Source organism: Falco cherrug, chromosome Z (assembly GCF_023634085.1).
Source record: "Falco cherrug isolate bFalChe1 chromosome Z, bFalChe1.pri, whole genome shotgun sequence".
NCBI lineage: Eukaryota > Metazoa > Chordata > Aves > Falconiformes > Falconidae > Falco > Falco cherrug.
Genome location: NC_073720.1, coordinates 48,064,571 through 48,085,507, shown reverse-complemented (window position 1 = coordinate 48,085,507; position 20,937 = coordinate 48,064,571). Strand labels below are relative to the sequence as shown.

General features: G+C 40.2%; 1 protein-coding gene across 2 annotated transcripts in view; it reads left to right on the top strand.

The window, feature by feature from the left end:
- SHC3 (SHC adaptor protein 3) overlaps window positions 1-20,937 on the top strand; it is a 100,841-nt gene that overhangs the window by 64,766 nt on the left and 15,138 nt on the right. For both annotated transcript variants that reach the window (XM_055699725.1, XM_005435914.4), the window contains 4 exons: window positions 6,266-6,329; window positions 9,681-9,800; window positions 13,554-13,607; window positions 17,847-17,898. In XM_055699725.1, the coding sequence (XP_055555700.1) occupies window positions 6,266-6,329; window positions 9,681-9,800; window positions 13,554-13,607; window positions 17,847-17,898 (290 nt within the window). The remainder of the gene's footprint in view (window positions 1-6,265; window positions 6,330-9,680; window positions 9,801-13,553; window positions 13,608-17,846; window positions 17,899-20,937) is intronic.

Here is a 20,937-nt window from a genome sequence, read left to right as displayed (position 1 = left end):
CATCTGCCTGACTACTACTAGGATAAACAGCTAGAGACCAGGCTGAGTGGAATAAAGCCTGAAGGTCACAAAAGATGTTCAAGGATTGAGCTACCTAACAGATCTAAACCTCCAAGTACCTTTTTCTTTAGTTTTTTGGTGTCATTGACCTTATTCTTGACAGGTGGAGGATTGTGCAAAGGCAGGCTTTTGTAGGTGTGCATGCAAAACCAAGGTTTTGTATACCATCACTTCATGCTCATAAAAAATGCAACCAGTATTTTAAGAGGTTTCCTCTTTGAAAAGTACCCCAAATTTTGGACCAAGATTGTCAGAGTCTAAATAATGATTAAATGCAGATATGTATGACTGTGTTCTCAGCGGTGGAGGAGCAGCTGTATGCCTCTTTGGCTTCGCCTGTTGGTGGCATGCATTTCCCATCGCTGTAAGATAAAGATGGATATGTTTGCTCCAGTTTTGCTAAACACAAATCTGACTGTGTGTGCATGCAGAGTGAAGAGATGTATCTAAATAACTTGTGCTACTGGATAAACAGTTTCACTCTCCATTTCTAAAAATAAGAGCATTGTTCAGAACTACTGTATTAGAAGAAGTCATCAGATTCGAGGTAGACTTCCCTGTTACTGATGAATGAAACAGAGTTTTTGAAACTTACTTGCATGTTGAAAAAGAAGGTACGGATTGTACTGAAATTCCCTCAAATATTCCTTAAAAGTTACATCATCTGTAAATAGTGAGAACAGAGCTGTCATTGAGCGTACCAATGGATAAAAAGTTTCTTTGGCAGTAAAAGCAAGGGAGTCCTCTCAAGTGCATTGACTCCTGTTAGCAGATTGATGTAAGTCTCACAGTGAAGATGCAGGAGCATAAGAATAGCAACCATTGGATAGATTGCATACTATCTATACATCCCTAATACCATGTGGTACTTTATGTCTAACAGTTGCCAAAGACAACCCTTTTACTGTATGAAGTTTATTCAATAAACCAAAAATGAAGTCGGCCAGCTTCCTTTCATTTTCTACTTGTAGATTTTCTACATGTGAAAAAACTTCGTTTCAAGAAACAAAATGAGGAGCTGAGGGAAGAAAAGGAGGAGTCGTCATCTCCTTACTCTACGATTGACAACAGCTTGCGTGCCACATCTGCTGATGTTGCCTTATTCTGCAAACCTTTTCTTCCAGGCTTTCCATCACTTGTGCGGTCAGGACAGGCTTCGCTTTGGTCAGGCTGGTGTGACAAATGTCACCACTTGGTCTCTGTGGCACTGTCTTGGGGACTTCCCCACAGGGGTGCTGCCTACATGGTACTCTGAATTTGTGGCAGTAGGTGCATCCATGCCACACAGTTAGCCTACCCTTCCTATCCATACTTTCTGTTCTGTTTTCCTTACCTACTTCTCCATCCTTACATCTTCCAAATATGGTCAATTTGCCAGTTGGCATTTACAGTTGTGTAAGAAGTAATATAGTGGTTTAGTCTTCAGAGCCTGTGAATATCCCCTGTGCTTTGGACAGCACACACTCATTTTGCCTGTTTTGCAAATGAACAAATAATACTTCAGTTATTAAATGGATTTCTAAAAATTATTTTTGGTCTCTGTTTTTTTCTTTTTCAGAAGCAAGTTATTTTTTCATTTAGTATAGACTTTATTTCTCCTCAGGAAATACTAGTACAACCAACATGGTAATGATTTATAAATGAAAAATGACAGGATTATAATACTGTTAAGAAATACCTGGGAGCCTTCTGTACAATTCTTCTAGGCTTGTCATACTTTTCTTTAAAAAGTCCGTCTTTTGATGTCTGTTTTTTTAACCTGTGAAGCCCTACACTTTGAGGTGGCAAAGATAAACTTAGTAACTATAGGATGGTAGAAGATACTAGCAGGAGGATATTGGTAGGTTTTATGTCTTGTCATACAAAACACTGCAGACTAAAAACTAATCAGTTTCTTGTCTCAGAAGAGATGGCTGTACTTTTTTTAAAATATGTTGAGAAAATCTATGCAATTGGTATGTGCCTGTCATTTCCCCGAAATACGAGTTCCAGAATTCTGCTTTTTAATCAATTAAATCATATCAATTAAAAGCAGCAACCATAAAACCTAGCATTATAGCCAAAACCCCCTTTGAAACCACAAGAAGGGGAGGGTACTTTCATGTGATGGTGTTTCATAAAGGAATAGATCAGAGCTTCCTGAGTAGGCTACTTTATATAACAGTCAGGGTAAAATATGACTAAAGCTATGAAAAATATCAGGGCATTAGCCTTTTTAATGGAAAAAATGGCAATGTAAAATGTCTTTTTTTCTGTCCCTGAGAGAAGTAATTTTACAGCAGGTCAGCCTCAGAAAATGTGTATTGGTAATTTTTCATGGGATACATTTGCATGCTGAAATCATATTCAAAATACATAACATGTTTTGTGCCAACAAAATGACTCCACAGTATGACCATCTGCAAAGCAGAAAATACTCTTGGACAGATTTGGAACTCAGCATGTGGTCCCTACTGCAGACAGTGCAGTAACTAATTTTACAAGGGATGAAGATAACTCTACACTGGTATTTATCTGAGCCTAGCTAATGAAACAGCATGTGGCTTAGAAAGGTGTAATATGTGTCTATTCCAATAAGAAAGTTATTCGACAAGGAAGCAAATATAGTCACATCCAGCTTTTCCAAATTCTGTGCAACCGTTTAGCCATGCAAGTATGTCCGGAACTTCTGCTGTTGCCTTCCTTAGACAAGCATTTGCACACACCAGCCAGGTAACAGCACTCTTAACCTGGCAGCAGTATCTTATTTCTGGGCTTGATTTGTGGCTCGGGTGTTTGTGCTCTAGAGGCATCTGCAAATTTGATTTACTGCAAAAAAAGCTTTTACCTGCCCTGTGCTGCCTGGCAGTGCAAGCTAGAAAGAAGTCTTTAGGATGTCTTTTCCACATCACCAGGTTGTCTGTGTAAAGACACTGCCTCCCAAAATTATCTAGAATATTCTGAACAGAGAGATCCAGGAACCTTCTAGAAAAAGTGTATCAGTGTGGTGGGGGGTATTCAGCTGTCCTTTTTCTTGTTTTCATCAGACTTCTTTAAGACTCCTTAACTCCCAGATGGGGAGAGTGCTGTGCCTTTTGTTGCTGGTACACAAAGAGTTGCTGCCAGGCTGCTCCAACCTTGCCTAGGCAGAATTGCTATATGAATATATTTTCTGAAGTTCCCGACATTTTCATCAAAAGCATTGTTAACTTAAACCCCACAGCTGCTTGAATACATTCAGTGTTTGCAGCGTGTCAAAACCAGAAGGTAAAAGAATTGTCAAAGTCAAGGTCGGACGTCCTGACTCATCTGACCTGTGTCTCACCAAGCTGTCACCTTCCTCAGGTCCTTCCCCCCCACTTCCAGTCTTCCTGCAGACATTGGGATCACAGAGTTTGGTAAAACCAAGGTAGTTTACTAAAAGGAAGACAGGCAGTTGGAAAACCTATAGTGGTTTGTCCCTGACTGAGAGGATGTCTATTCTACCCTTCCAGCCGCTCAGCGCTTGCCCTGGCAGGGTGTACGAACAGTAACCGCCGCTGCCTTGCCAGCCCCAGCCCTGGGCATCAGCCCTTCCTGCCCCTGTGCTTCCCCTCCTGTGCTCAAAGTGGCGGTTTTCATCAGCAAGGTCCTTGAGTCAGACGGGTCTGCTGAGTAACACACTTTCCATTTATCAGGAGCTGGCAGGCAGGAGAGGTAGCAGCAAACCCGCTACAAATCCCAGCCCTGCACCAGAAAAATAGGAAGCTTGTAAATGTTTTATGTCAGATCTTGTGGCCTGAAAATTCCGGTTTTTTCCTACCTGCTCCATGTTGCTGCTAGAGAGAGAAGACAGTGGAGGCAAACAGGAAGAGAAAGGAAGTTACAGGCAGATTTATCCCTCAAGTACAGTTTGTATCTCTGAAACACAAATCCTTTTTGTGAGAGCAAAACCTGTGAGGGGTCTTGGTGCACTAATCAGACAGCTGGAGGAGGCAAAGAGGATAAAGTGCTGGTGACACCTGTGTGCCAGCAACTTGCAGCCAAAATGCTGGAGAAGTTCAGACACACCTGGGGAAGCAAGAGGCATGGGTCTGAAAGATACCAGTGGGCTGGGACTGCCACAGGCCTGGAATTCCCACTCCATTGCCTCCAAAGGATTTGGTTCAGTGCAAAAAAATGATGGGAAACCGCAAGTACTACCTCAGTAGCAAGGCTGAGGGGATGGCTCTCTATAGCATAATGTCTGTTTGCTTTTCCTGAGTCAAAGTAAAGTGTTTTTGGTGGAGAAGAATAATATTTCTTTTTCCCATTACATTTTCATGAAAAAGTAACCTATGTCATGGTATCACAACAATCACTGTGTGTGGTGCTTGAGGTGCTGTATTTCTGGGATGCATCAGGGCTGCTCTTTTAAACCAAACAATTTTTACTTGTTCTGTAAGACAAGTGAGTAGCTACTTTAACTAAAATACTTGTTTCTAGTTAAAGAAGCATTGTGGTAAATACAGGAGTGAAATAAAAATGCTGAACTGTGAAATGGAGTGCTGTTGTAGCTGTGATGGTCTGAGGGCATATGCAGGCCAGGGCTTGCAGTGAGAGGCATTTTTATTAGTTGAGCAGATGTAGTTTGAGGGGAAAAAAGGAAAAAGACAAGCTGTGGAACAAACAAGCTCTCCTCTAGACCTGAAGAAAAGATTGTGTGTCTGAAAGCTTTTCTGATTACGGCTTGCTATTTTATTTATATATATATATATATATATATGTATTAGAAAAACTGCTATAAATAAAAAAAATCTTCAGAATGACAGGACTTTAAACCTGCTGCATAGCCTGTTCCACCCCAAAAAATAATAAGTTCATATGATTCTTTCAGGTGATTTGAACTTTGGAGTGTGCCCTAGGTAAAAGCAGACAAGGCATAACTATATAGTGATTACTGATTGCCACTGGATAAATCTGTGGCATTCGTTGAGCCAATATATGTTGTATGCTGATATCTATATGACATTTCTCTCCTGACTTACTTGTTGAACCTGTGCATTCACCTAATGCATAGTTGAAATACCATCCTGCACATGGCACAAAATTAAAATAATCCTTGTTTTTATCAATGTGATGTTTCAAGGTTTAGATTATTTTGACTGCTCTTTAGCTTGTAGTTCATTTTCTCCCATTCTGTATTCTTTCCCCCGTAAAATACATCTTATTTGCATGGGTTTATGTCTAATTATAATGTGCTGTTAATCTCAATCTGTATTTAAAACAGCTAAACAAGGCTTGGAATCACCTTTACTTGTCCCTGTGCAACCCTTCTGCCCTTCTGTCCTACAGTATCAATGGGACAGATCTGCTACAGCTTTGTAGCTAATGGTCTCAGGAAGGTCCCTGTGTGCATGGGAGAAAATTCTGAATACAGACCAGATTGGCTATTCAGATAAGTTGTTAAATACTGAAAAGATCTTTAAGACTTGTTTGTAGCAGTAGATGATTTCAAGAGTTTTTGCAGTATACAGTTACTGTCCTATGAGACAATAAGAAGTCAAATCAATTTTCAACATGCATTTCTCTCATTCAACCTGACTGTGATTGGAAGAATGAAATAATATTAGAAAGATAAAGCAAAATGTTAATGGCATTAATTTTGCTTACAATATAAAAGTAGAGCCACAAAGAAATTATTCAGATTGTATTGAACAAATTAAAATTTTGTACATTGCATGTTTTGTATACAACATGCATATTACCAGGAATATTTTAGGATTCTGATTTTATCTAAAGCCAGGTGGTTTTGCTTTGACTGGAAAAGTGCATATTATAGTAGTAAGAAAGATGATAGGTTTTTTACATTACAAGAAAGGTTTGAAAAAAAAGGTGTAAAGCAATTTGATTAAAGATATGTTTTATGATCAGATTCCTCATGGCTTAATAAGGTGCAAAGACAAATATTTTAATTTATGATGAGAAAAGTTTTTTTTAATAGTGTGACAGAACATTTTATCCTTTGTAGTTCTGAAGGTACTCTTCCTACACTACATGGAATATTTACTGTCTTCTGCTTCACACTGAAATAATCTAAATTTGAATGACACCTGTTTTTAGCCCTGAGAAGAGCTAACTGACCCACTACCTATCCTCACTTGTGAACAGAAATATGGTCTGAAGCTCTTCTCTCCCAGTGTATTTCAAGTAAAATGAAGAAAACCACACATCTGGTTGCCATAAAGCCTTTTTTTTGTCTCTTCAGGGAAGCAATCAGTCGTGTTTGTGAAGCTGTGCCTGGTGCCAAAGGAACCTCCAAGAAACGAAAGGTATTTTCTTTTATTGTAGTGCAGTTGGCTGTGTTTTCTTAGTTACAACACAGAGGAGGCCAGACACAGCAGGCAGGTGACTTTAAAGTAGCTTTGAGAATTGCAGGTCATTAGTAATTTAAAGTATTGGCTGTTTTCACCCACTGTATGTTGCCTCTTGCCCTTTTCATCAGTATCTGCTTTTACAGGCATCTACGAGTACGAGTACATCTAGGAAAAAGATTGTGGCTTGCCTTTATGCTCCTACTGTAGAAACCCCCTCCTTTTTCTTGTCTTTCCTTTGTAGATTGCAAGTGGAAAACTTAAACAAAAAGGGATGCCTTTTCATAAAATGCATGACTAAATTGTTGAAATAGGTGCTGGAAGCTATTGCAGAGGCCAAAAATATACATAGTTTTGAAAATTATTAGATCTGTTCTTGGACCATAGCTCTACTAGTGACAATTAATGAGTTTGGAAATCACTGATCTCTGGAAATTGAGAGAACATACCAGGTGATCCTCTGTTCCCTATGCTCTTTCCATAAGCACCTGTGGCTGATCCTCAGTGGCCAGCACTGATGGCAGGTCCAATGGGCATTAGCCTTGTTACCAAAAATTGTACCCAGGAAAGCTCTCCAAGCCCAGTGGCAGTTTAGAAAGCCAACACTGGTTTATTGCAGCGCTGGGTGCACGGGGGATGTTTCCTCCTAACACGCACACCAAGTTACTCCAGGGTACACATCACATACAGCAGAGAACTTGCACATTCACAGTACATCACACATTCGTTTTCATTCACGCACAGGACTGGTTACAAGTTCCTCACTTCTGACGCAAATCAGTGGCAGCCTCAGGTAGCGCTGCTGAAGGGTTTTGCCAACTAGCCGTGCTCCCCGAGCGGGCTCTGCCCTCTCTCAGCGGGGTAGGGATATCTGTTGAGTTGGAGGTCATGATCTCCCATGACCACGATTTCCTTTCTCCTACTGTCAACCAATTTTCTGTCATTTGAAACACCTTATCAGCTTGTCTCCTCTTGTGGCCAGAAGTTTCTCAGTTGGAGGCTTCTTTCTGCATAATTTACATAACATAATGGTGTCTTATCATTATCTGTTCTTTGTTTCCCAAGATTGACTCCTTTGGTTAGAAGTCCTTTCATTCATCAGTTTGACGACTTGAGATGGTGGGTACTTGGGAGGGTGAGTCATTTAACGACTTGAGAGGGTGGGTCAGCTTGACCTAAACTCTGTGCACATACTTGTTACGTTAAATCAGAGTTCGGCAGTTTAGGCAACAGCCTGACACAGTTATTACCATGCTTTTATTCTTATTTGTGTGGTAGGAGTTAGGATCTGCAGGCAACAAGTGGGGTAATCCTCAGCCTAGCTCCTGCACTGCCTACTCTACCAGGGGTCTGCTGGCAAAGCCAGGATTTAATGCTGACTCTAAGGGAAGGAGCATAGAAAGCAATTAATTGCAGCCTTTGTGTGTGTTGTTGGGTCCAGGAGGAGAATGGGCAGGTGAAGGAAAAGGTCTGCCTGCTTTTCCAGCTGCTCCACCATCTAGACAGAATTGCAGCAGAAAGGGATGGGATGAAATGCAACTTGTCTGCAGTGGAGAATCTTCCCCTGGTAAAATAAGGTGTATGTGACAACATATGTCACAGTGTAATTCGAAATTGTCTGAGAAACTAAGGTTGTGGTTTCACCACCGCCACCACCACTACCACATTTATCTCATTGGCATTTCTATGTTCTCTGTCTTTTTTTTTTTTTTTTTTTTTTTTAAACCTGAAAGTAAAAAGGAAAACAACTTTTTCCTTGGAAAGCAAAATGACAGAAGTATCATGGAAAAGTAGGATAAACAGAGTCCCAAGTGCCTAGTGAGATAACTTGCTGTGTTACTGATTTTAGAAGCAATGTTGCTTATCAGTTATTGAAAAGGAATAGAAGTTTTAAAGTAAGTGTACTGACTGAGAAGAAAATTTGCCCAGCAACAATAATTCAGATAAGTGTAAAAGACAGATATATTTTGCCAGTCTGCACTTGCAGCATATTTTTGCCACCGGTGGCTTACGAGTTTTGCTTAGGTGACATGTACTTCTTGAGGCCAAATTTTCACCTTTACCCACACTGTGGGCAGGTGATTTCTAGGCATGAGCTAGGATTCATGAAGGTTTAAGGAAAGAAGAGAAACAAATATTCAAAAGGGCTTATTTTAAAGAGAAGTTAATGAAGTACTAGCTCTATAACATGACAAAGTGAAAATGGTGCAGCACAAATATTACATATGAGCAGTATGTAGGTAGTGTATTTTTAATCAATTAAACAGAAGGATAAGAAGCTAAAACTTAATATATGATAGTTTTAAGGAGTAAAGAAACACAAGTGTGTGCATCCTACTAGGGAGAAAACTTCCCAAGCTTGCAGGCAGCTTGAGGCAAATGCAAATACAGTGGCAGAAGAACATGGCCTCTGTTCACAGCTTTGCTTTCTATCCTAAAGACCAGCATAAATATCCACCAATGCAAGCACAAAAAGTGGAAGCACTTGGTCTGTTCTGGCTGGGGAATATGATTTTTTACAGGTTATCTGAATGAGGCTGCTGTCATGCAGCTGTATGTTTCCTCATAGCTGTTAAAGGTGAGAGGTTTTGCTCAGATTTTGCTTTAGCAGCATAACTTTTATTGCTACAAAACCTCCAGAGATCTAGTGAATGAAAGGCCTAAAAAAGTTATCATATTATTACATCCCCGTTATTACATTCCAACACTTTGTACTTATGCTCTGAGTTAGGAGTAATCTTTAGCTGTGTGTTGTACCCCAGCATACAGAAGTTTTAGCCTATGTCTGGGGGTTTTCTTACCGTTAAGAAGTCTACAAGATAACAACAATGACACCGTATCTCTTTTTGTGAGCATTCCTTCAGTATCACTGGAGTCCCACTTTCCATGTGGAAAGGGGGTAGAGCAGTCAGTAGATGCCAACTACAGCTTTATTTTCAGGAGCTGAAATGGGGTTTATAGAATAAGAACATGCCATTTTAAGATACTGACTTAAAGCATTCATCTTAAGTCTGCTTACTTGGTCCCTTGGTGAAGATGAGACTTCGCTATCTCACAAAACCCCTGTTTTGTTAGGTCAAGAGTGTATGAATACCTGCCTAGCTATTATCACTATTATTACTATTATTAGCAGTAGCAGTAGTAGTATAAATGAAAAATTATTTCCAGAGGAAAACAGCTGTTGCGATGAAGTGTTCTTTGGAAAGTCAGCAACATTAGAAACCTTTAAGATGCAATTAACCCTGCATACAATGAAGGTCATCCCAAATAAACAGAGAACAAAAATGTGCTTTTTCATCCCCCTCACAGCCACCAAGCAAAGTTCTTTCTAGCATCTTGGGAAAGAGCAATCTTCAGTTTGCAGGAATGAGCATAATGCTGAATATCTCCACCACCAGCTTAAACCTAATGACTCCTGATACAAAACAGGTGAGTGTAACTGCCGTATTAATTTGTGAGGCTTTTGATGAACAGCCTACTGCACCATTATTTGCTTCTGCCCAAATACTCAGTTGCTCAAAGTTATTATTCCTCAATAATGTCTATAAAATGAATGAAAACAGCATATAAAGCATAGTAGGAGTCATAGTTTGTTCCAGTATTCAACACCGCTTTGATGAATTATTTTCTTCTTGCTATGTTTCTGGTAGATAGGTTTTGCTCTTAAAAGACCCACGACATGAAATGGCATTTTCTGGTCGTGGGAGTTCTTGTTGGGTACAATTACAAACTTTCAGAATGTTAAAAGGGATGCATTTGGAGTAAGTGGCTAAAGGACTGAATGCATGTTCCCAATTTTGTTGTCGTTCTTCCAATTTAGAGCCTTAATGAGCAATCTATTCCTAAGACGCTGGTAAAAATACAGCCGCAGGGATTCTGCAGTGCAGTGAAATTCTAATCTTTTAGAGAGACAAGGCAGCCTGTTTCAAGCAGCCTATTTCTTCTTCATTGTGCTGAAGGTACAGACAGACTGTGGGGAATCACTGCAGTGGATTGTGAATGATGTATGAGATGAGAAAAATCCTTGCTCAGGGTATATATAAAGAGAAAGCGGACAGGCATGCGTAGTCACTGCTGTTCTATTTGCTGTGAGCCACATACTGCGTTAGGGCACACAACTTTCTGCCTAGATACAGCCAGAGAGAAAATAAAAAGAAATTCCTGCTGTCCTTGGAGCCTCAGGATTAAAAAATAAGAAAGAATACACACTTTGTCTATTAAAAAAATGTTGTTTATTTTAAGTTTTCATTGATTTATCTTAGTTTTTATCCTTATTAAGAAAAAAACCATAATCTTCTACAGGGAGCACTGAAACTGTGGAAGCAGCATTATGGCTAGTTGCAGTGGTTTGGAGCCTTATTGTGGAATATACACAGCAGTGCTTTTCATAGGGATAGTGGACACCAGTCAGAAGCACAGGAACTTGGTGTTAATTAGATCTACTAAAAAAGTGCCAGACCTTGAAAGTCGCCTTGTCTTCAGCTGAAGTCAGGGTAGAGATGGAGTTAAACTGATTTATCTCAGGGAGGAATCATTCCGCAGATGTTTTGCCTTTTCTATGATTTGAAAAAACTGCTTATCTTTCTCTCACATAATTATTTTTGAGATAGACTTGGTCGGGGTGCTGCTGGACTGGGAAACATCTGGTTTCTCAGAGATCCCAGTCTGGCTGTGTTCTCCCTTAAGGGTTTCTTGTTTGTGCCAAGTATTTGATTTGAAAATAAGCATTGCCCAGCAGATTTGTCCTTTGAGGCCCCACCCAGGAAGATGGCTATGAACTTCTGTAATAGCCTATTTTTCCCAGAGTAGCTGGAAGGGAAGAAAAGATAGGACAATGTTGTTAGCCCTTGGGATAGGAGTAAAGCAAGTGCATGTATCCCCTGCACAACAGTTTTGTGAACATATGTCCTGGTTTTGGCTGGGATAGAATTAATTTTCTTCTTAGTAGCTGGTGCAGTGCTGTGTTTTGGCTGTGGTGTGAGAACAATGTTGATGGCATGTGGATGTTTTTGTGTTATTGCTGGGGGGTGTTTGTACTAGGTCAAAGACTTCTGAGTTTTTCTCGACCTGGCAGCAGGAGGGCTGGAGGGGCATGGGAAGCTGGGAGGGGGCTCAGCCAGTACAGCTAACCTGAACTAACCAAAGGGATATTCCATACCATGGAACATCATGTCAGTATATGAACTGGGTGGGGGGGTTGTTCCAGGGCTGTTGATCGTTGCCTGGGGACTGGCTGGGCACTGGTGGTGAGCAGTTGCATTGTGCATCACTTGTTTTCTTTTCTCCCTTCCCTTTGGATTTCATTTCTCCCTCCTTCTCCTTGCTTTTTATTATAACTGTTACTATTACTAGTGTTGTTCTTTTGTTTTTCTTTTATCTCAGTTATTAAACTGTTCTTATCTCAACACTCAAGTTTTACGTTCCTTTCCGATTCTCCTCCCCAACCCCTGGGTGAAGAGGGAGGGAGTGAGCGGCTGTATGGGGATTAATTACTGGCTGGGCTTAAGCCACAAGAACATGTTAAGCAGGGATGAGTGGAAGATGATTTTCTTTTGTCGTTTATAATGCAGATTTGGGTAGACTGAAATGTTTCTAAACTACGTGCCAATACTTGTGAATCATTTCATATTAAGCAATGCAAAGCGTTGGTAATTTGCTGTGCCTTGCCTTGCTGTACATTGGTGTTGAGGGTGGGGGGAATACCCCAACCTCAAATAAATAAACTGTTTAGCTGTGGAAGTTTAAAAAAAAAAAAAAAAGTCTGACATCAGCTGATGGTTTCAAGCACTTTTCTGTTTTCTTAGAATTTGGAAAAGTAAGTTTTCAGGCAATCTGAAGTAATTTTTGTGTTTTATGATGCTGATCTGAAAGATTGCATTATTTGCACAATTCAAGATAGTGACAAACATTAAATGTGCAACAAATCTTCACTAGTACATCTCTATTGTTAGGATCACTTCTTTAGGGGAAAAGAGAAAGAAATCCTCACTGATAAGTAAGAGAATGATGGTTTACCACTGAACGCTAAAAATTAATCACATCTTCAGAGGCTGCTGTGGGACAAGCGGGAGTACCGAAAATGAAGAACTCTTGATATGAAAGAAGCACTACGAATAGTAGTCAGCTCTCTCTGAGTTAGCAAAGCAGCTAGATCTAGATAAACTCATGTCAGGCTTTTTTCTTTCCAAGGAAGAGAGTTGCTAGTTCAGGTCTTTAAGATGCAAGATGGGGAAAACAGCCCAGAGAATGTCTTTTTATCCTCATTTTTTTCCAAAACGTTTTTCTAAAGTATGTGGTAGTCTCTTCAAAGTGGTCCATTAAGATCCAAATTACTATTATCACATGCTCTGAGGCACTAAATAAGGGGCCTGTCCTATACCAGACAAATTCCTTGGCATGGTTTCTGTGACTCAAATGATCAAGTGAAATTTTCTTTCAAATGACCTTTTCTTTCTTGGTTGTTTCATGATTTCATTATTAAAAGATTTCAGAAGTTAAACCTCAGAATAGCAAAGGAGCAGAGCAGTTCTCCTTGTATTAGTTTCATGATAATTTGTCTCTTCCTAAAGAAATATCATATTAGTTCAAATTGTACATAAGCAAATTGAATTTCAGATGCCCTGGAGTATGCCTGAGAGTTTGTCCATAATGCTACATTGCAGCTAGATTCAAAATTGTTTTCGTATTGCAAAGAAGTTGGTGTTTGAAACATAAAATGACACAGTAGGTATTGGAAGCAGTGTTAGGATCCTTAGCTGGTGAGCAAATTGGCATGATTTCATTGATTTCACTGGAGTGGCATCAGCAGAAAACTATTTTGATGAATAGGACCCTTTGCTCCATTCATCACTATTTGCAATAAAGAAAGTGAGCTTTAGCAGATTAAAATTTCTCCAAAGATACTATGTGACAGATCTATATGATTTACTGGAATTCTGAGCACATTTAGCAATTTTGCCACGCTGCTGTTTTAAAGAACACCAGCACAGATACATTCATCCTTAAGTTTTTTTATATTATCATGCCACTCTTTGCACTCCTTGTAGGTGAAATGCAGAGGTAATTTTGATCTTGGTTTTGGATTTTCACCCCTATGCAAAAAAAAAAAAAATATAAAAAAATCAAAGGGGTAAATTGTAAGAAAACTGACTGACTCACATTTATCCTTTCTGACCCATACAGATCATAGCAAATCACCATATGCAGTCTATTTCCTTTGCGTCTGGAGGTGATCCGGTAAGCATTTCTTTAAAGCTTTCCCCCACGTAGATATTGCTTTATGAGGACTATGTGACAAAATTTATTGCGTTGCTCATTGAAAGAAAAATATAGCCACAATAGCTTCTGTTTCTTGTTTCATAAAACGATTGTTGCCATCAAACTCTTTTTGAGGAAAACGACTGACAAGCAGTCATAGATCCTTCTCTTTGACTGAAACAAAAAGTATCAAAGGGCTGTAAGCATTCATATAATAACTGATAAGCAGGGCTCTGTTTTTCAGAGTAATGTAGTATAGTCATATGGGTGTTGTGTGAATTTTTGTCTTGACTGGCTTTTTTTCTGTACTTTTTACAGTAACAGACTATGTTGCAGTTATATTTATAGCAATGCATGCATTTACTTTTTTCTTCTTGCCTTTAAGTACGCATTGAGGAGACTGTACTAAATACTGCCTTCAGGTATATTCGCTACACTGATGCAGCTTGAAGACAGGCTTTCAGGAAAAGCCCAGATCTTCCTAGTTTTGCAAAGCTTTCAGATACACCTACACATTTGGTTCATTTAGATCAAACACGGACTCCTGCTTGTTGCATTTTCTCCTGTTTTTATAAGCAGTCCATCCAAAGGCATATTAAATGTGCTTTAAAAGTATTTGTCACCCAGGAAGGAATGAGAGAATTATAAAACAGGAACATTGCTCACCTCTTACCTTAGAGGTCTGAAAGCTTTTAAACCTAGATTACTTGAATGAGTCTGCCTTTTCCTCCATCATGGAATCTGTCAGTCATGTACTACAGGTAAGGCCATTTCCAGCCTGCTTTGTGGGTTAATTCTCTCAGTTCAGCTCTGTTAAGTTGAAGTTCTTTGGCACTTTCTCTGTTCATTTCACTATCCTCAGAAAACATAAGGGCAAACTTCAGTCTTAGTATAGCTCTGCTGAGCTCAGTTTACTTTCAGAAAGGAAAAGAACACATCATAACAATTTGGGGCACAAAAGATGGATCAACAGCAGCTTTGAAATACAACAGATTGCAGTGGATACTGTAAATGAACAGTTCCTGAAGTGGGCAGAGGATTGATTAGCACAGTTCCCTGCCTCCATAAGAAGATTGTTCACTCCCCATCTGCCATCCCAAATGCTAAGTCCTGGAAACACCATTGCACACTGCCCACTGATAGATGAATTACCAGGAAAGAGGAGAGGAGCAGCAGTAGAGATTGAATTTGGAGTAATCAAGCTCTTCCAAACGTTTTAGAGATAAAAATCATGCTACTGAGTCAGTGGGCTACCAGAGAAATGAAATTGCATGGTGTAAGGGAGCCTACACGAGACAGTGAAACTGTAAAGTTGCATTCCCAATTAGACCACTACATGGTGATCTCATTCTGGGGTGAAGAGGGTAAGTGAGTATTTAATGACACTGTACAGGCTTGTCTCAGTGGGCTAGTACCTTGCACAACTTCAAATCAAAAGCTTGTTTATAAAGCAGGTGGTTCCTTTGTCCCACGTGCACATGGAAGAAGACAAAATGCAAGGATGTGATTTAAGTCACAGCTTTATTAACTTATCTGAAGGTCGTCCAGACATAATTTTCATCAGCCCTTAATGACTTCCACTTGGTGGAGGACTGCCACCACCAAACACAGTTGGGCTCAGCCAATAAGCTCATCTCCTCATATGAGATTTAAAATGGATGGAGGAAGGCCATCCTGAACTAGGAACCCAGATCTGTGCCCATGTTTGTTCAGGGAATACTTCTTTTATTTTGAATTTTGAAGTTTCGTTTATTTAGAAGCAAGACTTCCCCGACTTCTCACCCTGTCCAGTTTTCTGCTCTGGATATCTGCCACACATTCACACCAGCAATTAGCTTTGCAACTTTCCTCCCACTCCCTAAGCATCAATTACCTTCATCATTCAAAATATATCCACTGGAGAAGCATTCCAATGTCTTGGAGAACAGCTTGAATACCACATATATATATATTTATTTTTTTTTTCAATATTCCCCTTTGCAATGAGTCAGACAGTTTCTGGCTGTGTCAGCACATGGAAGCTTAAAAATCTCTCCACCAAATCCTTTTACACACCAATTTGGACTAATTTTTAGTTCACTTCCAAGACTGTGGAATCTGGATCTGCTTTAGCTCTTTTCAGCACCTCCTTATGATACACTAAATTTTCATCCATAGTCATTTCAGGTGACTGTTTCCAGGCTGATAGACAAGACATCTGTTTCTGGAGATGCCTGCTGAAATTTCAACAGGCAGATCTTGTAAGGCCTAATCAGGCAGGTCTCTCAGAGGTCCCTGAAGGCAGTAGTTTTTCAGTTTCAGCCCTGCCTTCAGATTTTAGCACCACAATTCAATTTCTTTGAGGTGAAAATTGTACCATATTTGTACTTGTCTTCAGTCTTTGACTGTCAGGGACCACTTTGCTGCATCAGCCCAGCCCTGTATAACCTTTTGATGGGAGTCTTCTAATTTAACCACTGTGAAATGTGCCCATCTTAGGTCCTTAATATTTTGTTATAGTCAGCTTGAATCTGAGAGCTTTAGATGAAATAAAGAGTAGGTGGTTCCGGTCTCTCACACCCACGCTAGCTATGAGATAGATCTATGATTTACTCAGGCATAAATGTATCCATTAGCTATGTCTGTATTAGTAAATAAAATGATCTGTGTCCTGTTTTCTGGCCCTGAAACTAAATAGCACAGTGCAATTTGCATGCACACATTCATTATCTTCCCTTCCAGCCGCCTCTTGGGATTGATGCCCAGCATGTGCTGGTCCCTCAGAGAATTTCAGATCATGGCCTGGAAAACCAGTACAACCAGGCAAGTGAGAGTAGCGATAATTAAACAGTATGGACAACTGTGGGACAGCTCTCAGGCCTTTACCTTGGCTCTGTTTTATTTGCTACTATTAGACATAGCCACTTTTATCGTCCCCTTATGTGTTGATGTGCCTCATTACTTCCACTCAAATAATTGCCCAGACACTATGTCACTGGGTGCATAAGAAATTACTGGACAAAATGCTAGGGCTATTCTTCTCTGCTGTGCTTTTTTAACAGACCAACCTCATTACTCCTGTGTCTGAGTGCCTTCCAACAGTGCATTAAGTGATATGGCTACACAACTGTCACCAGAACCATGAATGTGCTTCATCATTTCTCTTGGCCTCTGCTTGGGAAGGAAATTGTATAGGCATGCAGCACAGTGATTTATCTTGTGTGGGTGGTGGTGGTGTGTGCTTGCACTAGAGAAAGCTAAGCTGAAAAAGTCTGTCTTTTAACTGAGGATTGATGTTTGTTATGACATTAGATCTTGACATAATTGTCAATGGTCTTGGATCAGTCACCTGAAAAAGCTTTGGATAAATCTATGCATCCAAGTGTAGTGTATCCTATATATACCCCAGGTTTAGCTATACCTGACTAGCCAGGCATGTCAGGAAATACCAGGTCTAACCAGGACTTGATTGCATCGAAGATATATGGCATTTTCCAGATGTGCCAGGATGCCTCACATTTCTCAGATGCACTGGCCTTTCTGTTTCATCTGCACAATGATTAAAGTCTGCGCTGCTTGTGCACAGGAGTGTGAGGGTGGCAGGAGAGCAAGCAAAAGATCCCCAAAGAAGATGTCAGCCTGCTCTTGCCAGAAAATCCACCTGGCATGTGGCAATGGGGATGGCTGGGAGCTGCCCATGGTCTGGGGGAGAGCATCCTGGGATACTGCTTGTCACAGCCAAGCTGTGGCTGACCTCACAGCCAAGCTGTCACAGCCAACCTCTGTGCCATATGGCATTGTAGTCAGTAAACACACCTGCTTGCCACACATGAATAAACGCTGTTGCTCGGTTACTCCCACTCTTCCTGCCACAGAACTAGTTCATTATTCATGTTCTGAACCAAATTGTCTGGGTAGTTTGAAGACTTGTAATTCTACTCCCTTCTAAATGAGGCCTGATCCAAATCCTACTAAATTTATTTAATTGATTTTCAAAGCCTTGGGAGAGATTTTTAAGTTCTGCTGGAATAGATCACAGTCTGGAGAAAGCACAGTGGTGGGATCAGTACCAAAACCCATAAATATTGTTACGGGGTTTAAGTAGTATACAACTGTAAAGCAAAACATGTCATTTGAGACTGTACCCAGAGGAACATACACACTCTGGACTATGACCTTTTGCCATGATCAGTGCAAAGATTTTTTGCATTCATTGTAGATACCTTTATTTTTTGACAGGATACAACTGACTATGTTGCATATGTAGCTAAGGATCCTGTTAATCGGAGAGGTAAGTTAGAAATAATCTGTTTGGCATCTTTTTTCCTTTGAAAAACATGAATTATTCGTGGTATAATTCAGTCAACTTTTTTTTACCCCAGAAAAGAATAAATGCAGCCCAGTAAAAAGATTGCCTTTGACAGAGTCATGGGAAGATTGTTTAGCAGTAAGAAACAGCAACACGCAAGTTGGTTCTCCAGCTTGGAACAGGTCTTGCCTGCAGTTCATCTCCAAATATCACTTTGATTCTCTTAATCTCTTAAATCAAATGTTTGCCTTATTTGGCTGTGTGAGCTTCTAGGCAACAGCTTTTACCTACATCCAATCACTATGCAAGAACTAATGAGTCCTCTGATTAAGTCCTCCGATGAGGTGGCTGAATCTGTTCAGTTTTCTCAGTACATGCCTAATTCTTCCTAGCAAAATCAGATTCTTTACCAAATAGTGAGCTTTTAAGCCAGCTTGCTAGAGGCTGCAATCCCATTTCTCAATGAAGTTTTATTCAAGGTTTTATTGAGTGATCAGTCAAGAACAGGGAACCTGTTCCAAGACTAGCATCCAGTTCAGATTCTCTAAAAAAAAAGTAAATTATAAAAATTGTGCATTACAGTCTGGAATAATAGGTACAGAAAATATTCCTGCTTGTAATGCAGAAAGCTTCACTAGGTCTTAATGCTAGATACAAAGTATTGTATAATGTACCTGAGAATCTATTTATTATTCATAGATTCATAAAGAAAAAAAGACTAGCTCCAAAAAAAGATTCAAGCACTTCCAACAGGATTTCTGCAGAATTCAGACACTTTAATGTCAAAATGCCAACCCTGCAAACCCTGAGCTGCCACCTTACCATGGGCACAACTAATTCAATAGCTTCCATATTTCATCATCTTTAATGATTTTAGATATCTCAACAATCTGTTTTGTCCATGTGCAGAGATGTCCAGACTTGAGAGCATTAGCTTATAAATAATACCTGCGCTAAATGTACTAATGTGCTGAATATTCTTGAAACACTTAGAAAACTTAAGGGAGGTGGGAGGTAGGGTGATAGCCCAGTTCTTTGCCATGCCTGTTACGTTCCAACATCATGTGCCCCCCATTAGAAAGTCTCTGGCATCAGACTCAAGGCTGTGTGGTGCAGAGCTGCTCTCCCTTCTGCTAATCTGGAGACTGATTCAGTTGTTTGGAGAGATCTCTGTGGCAATGTAATGGACCAGCATTGCAGACCAGGTGTTGGCACCACAGGGTTTGGAGGAGCTCTGTGCTGTTTTCTGTTCCTGTGAGAGGGGGTTTAATATAAAAACTGTTTCATGGATTATGTTCCTTATAGCTAAGCTGAATGTGTTTAGGCTTCACTTCCTTGTTGAGCTAGTTTATCGTAGATCAAAGAATCATGTAAGCATCTGGTATTGTCTTCCAGTGGCGTTTTTAGTCCAAGTATTTCCCAGTTTTCTGTAGAAAAAGTTTGACAGAGTGGACTCTGTAGGTCTCCAGCTGCAGTGCATGTCCTCCATCCTTCAGATTATTTCTGTTCCTCCTTCTTTCATTTTTCTGCATTGTTTAAAAGATGTAGATGATCCCTGTTATTCTTTGGAGTAATCTGGCATTAATGTCAACAATCTAAAAGAGAGGCTGCACCTTCCTATCCTTACTTGCTTTTGTCATCATAATTAGCTGGTTTCTCATAAGCCTTTTTTTGCTGCAGTGAAGCACTGTTATCTTACATAAAATTCTTTCACACTGTGATCTTTAAGCTTTTTGCATTACAGCTTTCTGTGGGAGCCTTACTCATTCGTGTGTGTAGATCCGTGGTTAGCAGATCAGTGACTTTGTCTGTGATCAGTATTAAACCACATGTTTTTAAAAGGTCTAGTTTGATCTGGATTGCCATCTTTCACCATCACTGGCCATTCTGTCAGTCTTTGTGCTACCTGCAAATTACTTTAGAAGCAAGTTCGAATTTACTTCTGTGTGTAGTGAAAATGTTACTGTTACTGACACTAGCAGCAATGCTATAGTATATCTTTCACTGGCATATTAGACTCATTTCTTCCCAAGGATGGAAAAGCTCTCTTCATGCTTTATATTCTGGATCTAGCAAGCTAAAGGCTGTCTGTCTTCCAGTGTAACATTTACAAGAAATTATCTCTGTGCGAGCCAAATCTTCTCATCCTTTTACAAGAAGCACATCTCCTACCTGCTGAAAGTCCATTCACGTATCCAAGGAAACAGGTTACTCATTATGTCACCTACTGAAACTACTTAATGACTCATACTTCATTTCAGCTCCAGACACGTTTAGCAATGAGCGGTGTAGCCTCTCTAAATCCCCACTCTGGTTACAGAGTGCAAAAATTACAGCTTTGTGTAGCTTAATCATTTTGGTCCACATTCATGGAGGTAAGTCTGCATCTTACTGGGGGCAGATCGTTCAGTGCTGCCAGCAGTGGTGCAGAGAGGCTAAACAGCAAAAATCCTGCTGCTAACCAGGGATGTCTGCCTCTGCCTTTGAACACGTGGAGGTCCCGTTTTTGGCTGCTGAATCCACTCTCAACGTGCAGCTAAGGACAATTCCCCTGAATCAGGTATTGCCTCAGCATGCTGGTCAGCACAGCAGATGCTGTAAGGGGATAAGAGAGCATCACTGGATCTGTTTAGCAGGGCAGCACTGTGACTGGTGCCATCTCATGCTGCGTGAGGTACTACTGCTGCTGAGGGACAGACAGCTTGGCACCCTGGTCATTCCATACCTACGTAACTGCGGGTTTCTTGGCCATTTATTGTGGCCTCTTCAGAGCTCTGTACAGCAGATGGGACTCTGAGAAGTCACTGCTAAACCTCCTCAGTCTCCCTATATTGCTGTAACTAAAGTTATGTCACACAAATGTTGTGACCAACCCTTATTTGTAGGACATTGACATCCAAAGCACTTGATTGCACTAAGCTGGTCACTGGGCATATATTAAAGTGCAGGTTTTCAGCTGAAGAATTTATATTCAGGTTATTAAAGCAGTCAGGAGTGATAGACATCAGTAACTTTGAAGAA